This window comes from Colobus angolensis, unplaced genomic scaffold (genome assembly GCF_000951035.1).
Source record: "Colobus angolensis palliatus isolate OR3802 unplaced genomic scaffold, Cang.pa_1.0 Scaffold203, whole genome shotgun sequence".
NCBI classification, from domain to species: domain Eukaryota; kingdom Metazoa; phylum Chordata; class Mammalia; order Primates; family Cercopithecidae; genus Colobus; species Colobus angolensis.
The window spans coordinates 3,584,577-3,594,875 of record NW_012115189.1 but is presented as its reverse complement, the minus strand read 5'-3'; the positions used below and the strand labels follow the sequence as shown (position 1 = coordinate 3,594,875).

General features: G+C 41.9%; 1 protein-coding gene across 1 annotated transcript in view; it reads left to right on the top strand.

The window, feature by feature from the left end:
* The window catches only part of RRAGD (Ras-related GTP binding D), a 43,539-nt gene that overhangs the window by 16,909 nt on the left and 16,331 nt on the right, over positions 1-10,299 (top strand). Inside the window, exon 2 of the mRNA XM_011941927.1 lies at positions 5,108-5,403. Coding sequence (XP_011797317.1) covers positions 5,108-5,403 — 296 coding nt within the window. The remainder of the gene's footprint in view (positions 1-5,107; positions 5,404-10,299) is intronic.

The window sequence follows — 10,299 nt, the reverse complement described above, 5'->3', positions numbered from 1 at the left end:
GTCTCGATCTCCTGACCTCGTGATCCGCCCGTCTCGGCCTCCCAAAGTGCTGGGATTACAGGCTTGAGCCACCGCGCCCGGCCTTTATTTACTTATTTTCATTGACAGATTATAGTTCCATAGATTTAAGTTGTTATTTCTTTTCCCTTCTTTCTGTTTTTTAGAGTTGGGGTCTTGCTATTACACAGGCTGTTCTCAAACCCCTGGGCTGAAGCAGTCCTTCTGCCTCAGCCTCCCAAGTAGCTGGGACCACAGGCATGTGTCACCATGCCCAACAAATTGTTGTTTGTTTCTTTCTTTTTGAGACAGGGTCTTAACTGTTGCCTAGGCTGGAGTGCAGTGGCACAATCATGGCTCACTGCAGCCTCAATTTCTTGAGCTCAAGGGATCCTCCCACCATAGCCTCTGAGTAGCTGTGACTACAGATGCCCACCACCATGTCCGGCTAATTTTTAAAATTTTTGTAGCGACAGGGTGTCTTTGTGTTGACCAGGCTGGTCTCTTAAACTCTTGGGCTCAAGCGATCCTCCCACCTCAGCCTCCCAAAGTGCTGGGATTACAGGTGTGCACCACCAGGCCTGGCCGCCTTCCCATTTCAGTGTCCCTCATGACTCCCTAGACGTTAAAAATTGTTTTTCTTTCCTTTTCAAAACCAATTTTAATTGTATATGTGAATATATTTCATTTTTAAAAATAAAACTAAATTCCCTTTCATGATCCCCCTAAATTCTCCTTCTACCTACACTTTGCCATTTGCTGTGTGTCCTTCTGGATTATTTTAAAATGCATTTTGGTACATATTTATATTTGAAATGGTTATCCTTAAATTAAAAAAAAAAAAACTTAACTATGCTATTCTAGCAGCAACCATAGCATTCTTTGACTTACTTCTCTTTTACCATTCATTGTTTTCCATTGCTGATTACATAGTATGGCATTTTGGGTGTATTTTTCTTTCAGGAGTTACATCCTTGAGTAATTCTTTCAAAGGGATTAAGTGGGCAATAAACTTTCTGAGTCCTTGAATATCTGAAAATGTCTTTATTTCACTGTCACATTTGAAAAATGATATGATTGGTATATTAATGAGTTCACAGATTTTGTTTCCTTTTGTCTTTTTAAGATCTATTGTGTTGTCTTCTCATATCTGTGTTGTTGATAAGCATCTGATGTCTTTCTAGTTCTTTCATAGGTAATTGTTTCCCCCTTCTAAGGATTTTATTATTATCCTTGCTTTTTAATTTTTTTTCACTTCTCTTTTTGTTCCTATAGATATCCTTGATATTTTGAAGTTACACTATGATTTTTTTTTTAAGTGTGGGCTTGTTTTTGTTTAAGTTTCTCCATTTTATTTTGTGAGTTTGTTCATTTTGAGTTTTGTCTTTTGTTAATTTAGGAAAGGATTATCTATTATTTAGTCAAATGTCGCTTACTCCCCATATTCTGCATTCTCTCCTTTTGGAACTTCTTTGGTAGAATAATGGTTCTTCTGAATCTTATTCCTGATGCCACTTTAACTTTGATTTCATACTTTCCAGGGCTCTATTCTTTTGTACTGCATCTTGAGAGACTTTGACTAGCCAGTCCACTATTTCCGTCTTCATGTGTGCTTATTCTGCTTTTAAATGCATACATTTTTATTGCCAAGATCTATATACCCCTTTTTCATAACTGCACTTCCTCTGAAACTGTCTGTTCTTGTTTCATGAATGCCATATTTTCTCATATCTCTGAGTATTTGAAGTATACTTAGCTTGACAGTTTGCTCTGATTCCGTTATTAACTCTGCTTCTTCAGGTGTACATTCTTCCATTTGTTGAGTCTATATTGTCTTCCATGATCTTGGCATTACTTGAATATTTGATGTTCAAGGAAATGTTGGAGGGAAGATGGTACTGTATCCACCTCTGATAGTGCTCTATTCCACACATTGTAGTGAGAGTTAGGGGAGGTGAGAGGACTTTGAGGGCAGTAGTGGGGATGCTTCCTTGTCCTTCTGGGCATCACTAGCACTGGGGGCACTGACTTCCTTCTCATGCCCAACCTCCTCCATTTACTGCTTTCACCTGGAAGATATCCTAGTGTGTGTAGGGTAAGTTTGGGTGAGTGGGCCGTGGTGCACAGAGTTTATCTGCTTGGCTGTTTTCACTGTTATTCTCCAAATAATGACTCTGTTACTTGTCTTCATAATCCTTCCTATGGTGGGATTCCATCAGTTCTACACTCTACAGCAGAACTCTGCCATTCATAGTCAAGGACTGCAGATTCCCTTTTCAATCTGATCTTTGTGTTTCTTAAGGATTTCCTGGTTGTCAATTTTGAGTTCTCCTTTTTGTTTCAAACTTAGCTATCCATGTTTCATTGTCCCCCTATTTGTTTATTATGCATACCATTTCTATTATTTTTAGGGATTTAGTATGGGAAGGGAAGATGAACATGTTATCTGTCTGATATTTTTAAACTTGAAGTCCTGTTTCATTTTCAGTTCATGCCCTGTTCTTGCTAAGATTGACTTGTAATGGCAGTACTGTGACTGGGTAGCATATAATCACTGATGAAGAAGAAAGCTGGTTACATTTTGGGTCATTTACTTCCACACTACTGCCTACATTGTATGTCATCAGCAATGTGTTGAATTGGATTCAGTTGAACTGGAAAAGTATGGGTGGATAAGGTAGGGCTGAGGAGTTGCTTATAGTGGAGTTATGTCTATGCACATCTGTACCTGCTTAATTTTTCTTTATTCAGTCATTGTTTTATCTGAAATATGTATGTTTGCCTACACCTATTGCAAATTCAAACATCAAAATATTATATATAGTAAATTAAATTTACTAAGATGTTATCAAGTATTAATATGTGTTTTAGACAATTGTAGAGTTTTGGGGGAAAAATTGTTGGTTACATTAGGGAAATAAAAGGTTACTTTTCAGTCTGTATTGGATTAGGTTAGACCAGAGAAAAAGAAAGACATAATGAGGTACAGTTAAGAAGGAAATAAGAAATTTAGGATACTAATTTAATATATATACATCTCTATATTTGTTTATATTCTTTTTTTTTTTTTTTTGAGACAGGGTTTTGCAGTGTTGTCTAGGCTGGAGTGCAGTAGTGCAATCAAAGCTCACGGCAGCCTTGAACTCCTGGGCTTAAGGGATCCTCCCACTTTAGCCTCCTGAGTGACTGGGATGACAGCTGCATGCCGCCATTCCCAGCCAATTAAAAAAAATTTTTTTTTATAGAGTCAGAGGTCTCTCTATGCTGCCCAGACTGGTCTCGAACTCCTGGCCTCAGGTGAGCCTCCCACCTCAGCCTTCCAAAGTGCTGGCATTATAGGCATGAGCCACTGTGCCCAGCTCTTTTTTTCTCTTAAGACGTTGGTTTCTTTTCTTGATTCTTCTTTGAGTTTTATACTGGGATTTTATTTTTGTGTATTCATGAAACCTTTAAAAAAATTGAGATATACTTTATATACCATAGTATTTGCTCTTTTAAAGTACAGAGCTCAATGGATTTTAGTATATTCACAAAAAGTGTGCAATTGTCAACACTGTTAAATTCTACGAATTTTTTTTTGTTTGTTTGTTTTTGAGCCGGTCTCACTTTGTCACCTAGGCTAGAGTGCAGAGGTGTGATCTCAGCTCACTGCAGCCTCGACCTCCTTGGCTCAAGCCTCGACCTCCTGGGCTCAAGGGATCAGCAGTGGCATTAGATTCTCATAGGAGTGCAAACCCTGTTGTGAACTGCACATGTGAGGGATCTAGGTTGCACGCTCCTTGTGAGAATCCAATGCCTGATGATCTGTCATTGTCTCCCATCACTCCCACATGGGACTGTTTAGTTGCAGGAAAACAAGCTCAGGGCTCCCATTGATTCTACATTATGGTGGCTTGAGAGTTATTTCATTATATAGGACAATGCAATAATAATAGAAATAAAGTACATAATAAATGTAACCTGCTTGAATCATCCTGAAACCACCCTGCCACCCCCACTGGTCCCTGGAAAAATTGTTTTCCATGAAACTGGTCCCAGGTGCCAAAAAGGCTGGGGACTGCTGTTCTGTGTCTGTGCTGTCCCGTATGTTAACCACTTGCTGGATGTGGCTGTTGAGTATTAGCCATGATGAAACTGAGGAAACCTCAAATTTTTATTGTGATAAAATATATATCACATCATAACATTTACAGTTTTAACCATTTTTGGTGGTGAGGGGCGCATAACATTCACATTGTCCATCTCCATCCATCCAGCTCCAGAATGTTCTCATATTCCTCAGCACCATCCATCTCCAGAATGTTCTCATATTCCCCCACCTGAAACTACATACCCATTAAACATAGAACTCCCCATTCCTCTTTTCCCCCAACCCCTGAAAACATTCTGTGTCTATGAACTTGGCTTCTCTAGAAACCTCATAGGAGAATTTGAATTGCTAATTTTAATCAATTTTAATTTAAATAGCTGCATTAGGGTAGTAGCTACCTTACTGGATGGGGGCCCTGAACCAGGGTGGGCCTGAGAGATGTCTGCCTCTCACAGACTTTGCATCGGCTGTGTAACACAGTCCAAACCTGCGATGTCTAGTCCAAGGCCCACTTTCCAGGCCTTCGTGGCTTGGGAGAGTACTAGCCATAGGAGGGTGACTGAGAGAGGCATAACTCACGTCACCAAGCGTCTCTTTAGTGATGACTTCTCAGAGAACAATATGGCTCCTGAATGCTCAGACCTCGATTCTTTCCACAGACAGTCTGCTCCTGGAAATAAATCTCTCTTCGCGCTCCTGAATCCCTGCATGTGATGTGGCATTATGTTGGTGTCTGGCCCCTGGGACAGTGTGAGAAGTGGCGAGACTGCATTGTTGAGGGTTTTGCACTTAGCAAAAGCTGACCCTTTTGCCTGGTGGGAAGTATAGACCAGTGGTTAAGTGTTCAGGCTCTGAGGTCAGCAAGACTTGGAGTTTAAGTGGAGGGATGCCATTAGCACTCTCTTTGGAAGAGTGGCATCATCTGTGAATCATAAATCACATTTGAGGTGGAAGTGAAACTCCTCTAATTAACCGCTGTGAAAGCATCTCACCTTCATTCTCATTTTGTGGTTTCTCCAGTTCTGGACTTCAGCGACCCCTTCAGCACTGAGGTGAAGCCGAGAATCCTGCTCATGGGCCTGAGGAGAAGCGGCAAGTCGTCTATTCAGAAAGTTGTCTTTCACAAAATGTCTCCCAACGAAACACTATTCTTGGAGAGCACTAACAAGATATGCCGGGAAGATGTTTCCAACAGCTCCTTTGTCAATTTTCAGATTTGGGACTTCCCGGGACAGATTGACTTTTTTGACCCTACATTTGACTATGAGATGATCTTCCGGGGAACAGGAGCGCTGATATTTGTCATTGACTCACAGGTAAATCTCAGAGTCTCAGGGGTATGATGGCCTGGCCGGTCCCCTCCACCCCACGCCATGTTTTTGGTTTGGCTTTTAAACTCTGGAATAGACCTTTCTACCAAACAAGTGTTTTTTTGGTCAGGGCTCTCAGACTTTTCCAAAGATAAAATGCTCCATCCGTGACCAACAATCAACCCATTGAGCATTAGGCAACAATTGACACTTCAGCAAATCATAGACCTAGGAAACCTCACTGATGGAGGGGCCCATTCAGGCCAAATATGTCATCCCCACTGTGGTACCCTTGGTCAACATCTACAAAAGATCACAGGTTCTCTGCAACAGAAACGTGTATCAATTTACATTTTCACCTGTTTATTATTTCCTATGAAAATAAAGTTCTAGGTGTGAACATTTTTCTTCTGAAACAAATTATTATTATTATTATTATTGTGAGACGGAGTCTCATTCTGTCACCAGGCTGGAGTGCAGTGGCGTGATATCTCGGCTCACTGCAACCTCCGCCTTCTGGGTTCAAGCGATTCTCGTGCCTTATCCTCCTGAGTAGCTGGGATTACAGGCATGTGCCACCACACCCAGCTAATTTTTGTATTTTTAGTAGAGACTGAGTTTCATCATGTTGTCCAGGCTAGTCTTGAACTCCTGGCCTCATGATCCACCCACCTTGGCCTCCCAAAGTGCTGGGATTACAGGCGTGAGCCACTGCGCTTGACCCTGAAACAAATTATTATAATTATTGCTTAAGACAATATAATTATATTATGTATTTTATAGATGATTATTAAATATAAAAAGTAAAATTTGAGATAAATATCCCTCTTAAGAAGATGGATATTTGATATTTTTTCCACTTCATTATGCATGCTTGAATAAGACAATATTTGGCATCAGTTCTATTTTTGTTTTTTGTTTATATAGTTATAAGCATTGAGAAACTTTGTTCACATAAGTAAGTAGGTGGATATGAGGTGAGTTTTATTCTAGCATTTGTCTAGCTATTCAGATTCCTTCCAAGTTATATCCCCTAAATCACCCAGTTTTCTATCATGAAAAATTACTTTTAATAGTCTATCAACAGGCTTCTGGAGTAGGTTCTCCTTTCACTTTGTTGGAAGCCAAGAATTGGGAACCCGTTTCCTATGCTTTGAAGAGCTCCATTCCCAGTCGCGAGTCATCCCTGTAGCAGGTTCTTTTCCAGTATTCTGCATTGGCTCCTTGGCACCCTGGGTTTTTTATATCCTGGGGCTTTTCTACTGGAGTTGGTGTAAAGGTGAGGCAAAGGGAGACAGTAGGACCACAGGTGCATATCAGGCAGATACATTTTAGGAAGGGGATTGCTGCAGGATGGGGCATTGGTACTTTCCAAACTATCCATGTCTGGGGCTCTAAGAAAATGCCCATGACCCATGGCCCAGCCTGAAGGGTCCCCAAGGGCTCCCTTTTGCAGCTAGGGGGAAACAAATGGCATCAGCCCTTCTCTACATGCACTGAACCAACTCTGAGGTTCAGGTTGTACCCTTTCCCTGGAACTGTGGACCCATAGTGAGACAGGTTGGCCAGCTGTGGGTGTGCATTGCCCCACTAAGCACACCCGGCCCTTCTAGGAGTACCAGAGCTGTTAGGGCTGAAGTGTTACAAAGATTATTCCTGATAATATCATTCTGAGCCCATGCTCGAGAATCATCCTCTGAGTAGACTCCCCATGCCTGAGAGGGTCGTAAGTTCATTCAGGAACTAGGTGCCTGTTTAATAATAATAACAAAATTTTCAACTAAGCCTCTGCATTTGTGTATGTGTATGGCTGTGGGAGTATGGCCAATGGTTAGAGGGGTTCTTTCTTTCCTTTTTGGTAGGGGTGTGGAAGAGGGAGACTTCAAATGCAATGCCTGATCGGTGATCAGCAGTTTACTCTCTTCCCATGGGCCTACCCAGAAACACGTGTGTTACTTGCACCACGTCCAGGGCCTGCTGTCAGCAGCTGCTTTCCTGACTGTCCCACTTGTACTGACCTGTTTTCTGGCCCATCTGTGGTCTTGGCAGTATCCCCTGCCTTACTGTCTCAGGTCTGCCAGCACCATAAATTAGGGAGCTTAGAGCTCGGGGGGAGTGGATGGGGTGTGTGCATGCTGCTGTAGGGAAGGGGAGGCTCTAGGAATGTCATGCTTCTCTCTCTCTTCTAAGCTCCATTTTTCTCCCTAAGTCACGCAGCAGCTGTTCTGTAGTTGTTGAACTGGGTAGCTGTAGTAGTCCTACCCATGGGTGAGTAGATTTCCAACCAGATGACTCATCATTACAAGACAATGGGTTAGTAAGTACTTACTTAAATACCATGTTGTGCTTACATAGCAATTTGCATTTATGGGAATTCAAATGTACAGTGTAATCTCTTTTAGGTGTTTCTAATATGGTTATAATATGGCTAAAATAGGTACATCTGTCTATTTTTAAATTGAAGGCAGACCTTTAATTTAGGTTGGTAAATGTGTTTTTTATTTTACTTGTGTTTCTCGAATTTTTTTTTTTTTCTTCCTCAGACGAGGTCTCACTATGTTGCCCAGGCTGGAGCACAGTGGTTATTCACAAGTGTGATTATAACCCACTACAGCCTCAAACTCCTGGGCTCCTGTTTCAACCTCCCAGGTAGCTGGGACTACAGATGCATGCTACTATGCTTGGCTCTTCTCTTGGGTGTTTTTTGTGGGGCAGAGAAAGATATAGGAATGTTTGAGAAGTTCATTTTTTAAGGTTATACTTTTTTTTTTTTTTTTTTTTGGGACGGAGTCTCGCTCTGTCGCCCAGGCTGGAGTGCAGTGGCATGATCTCGGCTCACTGCAAGCTCTGCCTCCCAGGTTCTCGCCATTTTCCTGCCTCAGCCTCCAGATTAGCTGGGACTACAGGCGCCCGCCACCATGCCCGGCCAATTTTTTGATTTTTAGTAGAGATGAGGATTCACCGTGTTAGCCAGAATGGTCTCAATCTCCTGACCTCGTGATCCACGCACCTCGGCTTCCCAAAGTGTTGGGATTACAGGTGTGAGCCACCGCGCTTGGCCTAAAGTTATACTTTTAAAAAGAGGAGGCTGGGCACAGTGGCTCATGTCTATAATCCGAACACTTTGGGAGGCCACGACAGGAGGATCGCTTAGGCCCAGAAGTTTGAGGCTGCAGTGAGCTATGACTGTGCCACTGCACTCCAGCCTGGGTGACAGAGCAAGACCCTGTCTCAAAAAGAGAAAAAAAAACACACATAAAAATAAAAAGTAGGAAAAGCATTGTTGAATACTGTAATTTATTTAAAATAAGGAATAATTAAATAGCAGTTTCAAAACCTAGTATACTTTTCTGTTGGAAGCAGTGTGTAAAAATCATGTTTGCAGGAACTTTTATTGGATGTGATTAGAAGCACTGACAGGAAAATCAAAACTTTAGGGAAGTGTCACCACAGCACTTGAGTGTCCTTTCCTTTATTTCTTTCTTTCTTTTTTTTTTTTTTTTGAGATGAAGTCTCACTCTGTCGCCAGGCTGGAGTGCAGTGGCACGTTCTCGGCTCACTGCAACCTCCGCTAACTAGGTTCAAGTGATTCTCCTGCCTCAGCCTCCCAAGTAGTCACCACACCCAGCTAAGTTTTATATTTTTAGTAGAGACAGGGTTTCACAGTGTTGGCCCTGATGGTCTCAATCTCTTGACCTTGTGATCCACCTGCCCAGCCTCCCGAAGTGCTGGGATTACAGGCATGAGCCACCACACCCAGCCCCTTTCCTTTATTTCTAAGCAGTGCTATTTTGGTCTCACACCTCATATTTTTATTTTTTTGTTCATGAATTCCTTACAGTCATAGGATTGCCAGATAAATATATCCCCAAGGAGAAAATGTGTCCTCAGAGAATGTCATGAAATAAAAAAGAATGAAAGCAAGAGTGGTTCCCGTGATCTGTGGTGACACCCCAGCCCTGCTCCCCAGCCTGCAGAATGCACCATATCTCCTGAAGCCCTTGCACATGTGCCTGTGGATCCAAAACAGAGTTTCTTCTTGACCTGTGCTGGTGTTTGTGACCTGCCCGTAATCCCCAGATCTAATTTCAGAGTAGAAACTATGCAGTGTATTTCACATTAATGTTTATTTGTCATAGAAAGTAATAAACAATGGGAAAAATCACCTGCAATCCCTCTGTTCTAACCAACCAAGTATTTTCTTCTTTTTAGTCCTTGTAGCTACATGCTTCTTTATCAGTTAGTTGGTAATGAGACCATTTTATATGCTTGGCAGGGAGGTTAGAGTAGCAATTTCCAATCTTTGGAGATGTGATGCTCTCTTGACATTGGGTAGTTTTGCTCACAGACATGTTCCCTTAACTCCCCTCCTCAGTTAAAGACTTTTCTTGAGGTGTAATTTACATGCAATAAAATGCACTCATTTTAAGCCTACAGTTCCACAGGTTTGACAAATGTGTACACCATGTAACCACCTCTCCTTCAAGATATAGAATATTTCCACCACCCCAAAGGTTCCCTTGTGCCCTTTCTCAGGTGGTCCCCTGAAACGCTGAGCCCCAGACAACCACTGAAGTGCTATCACTTTAGTTTGCCTTTTCTAGAATTTCATCTATGTGGAACCATACAGTAATACCTTTAGTTTTTAATGCTTAATCTGCTGACCCAGCATCCGACATTTGCCTTTCATTTTATTTAATTTTTTTTTTTTTTTTTTGAGATGGAGTCTTGCTCTGTTGCCCAGGAAGGAATGCAGTGGCTCGATCTTGGCTGACGGCAACCTCTCCCTCCCAGGTTTAAGCAATTATCCTGCCTCAGTCTCCTGAGTAGCTGGGATTATAGGCATGCGCCACCACGCCCGGCTAATTTTAGTATTTTTTTTAGTAGAGACGGGGTTTCACC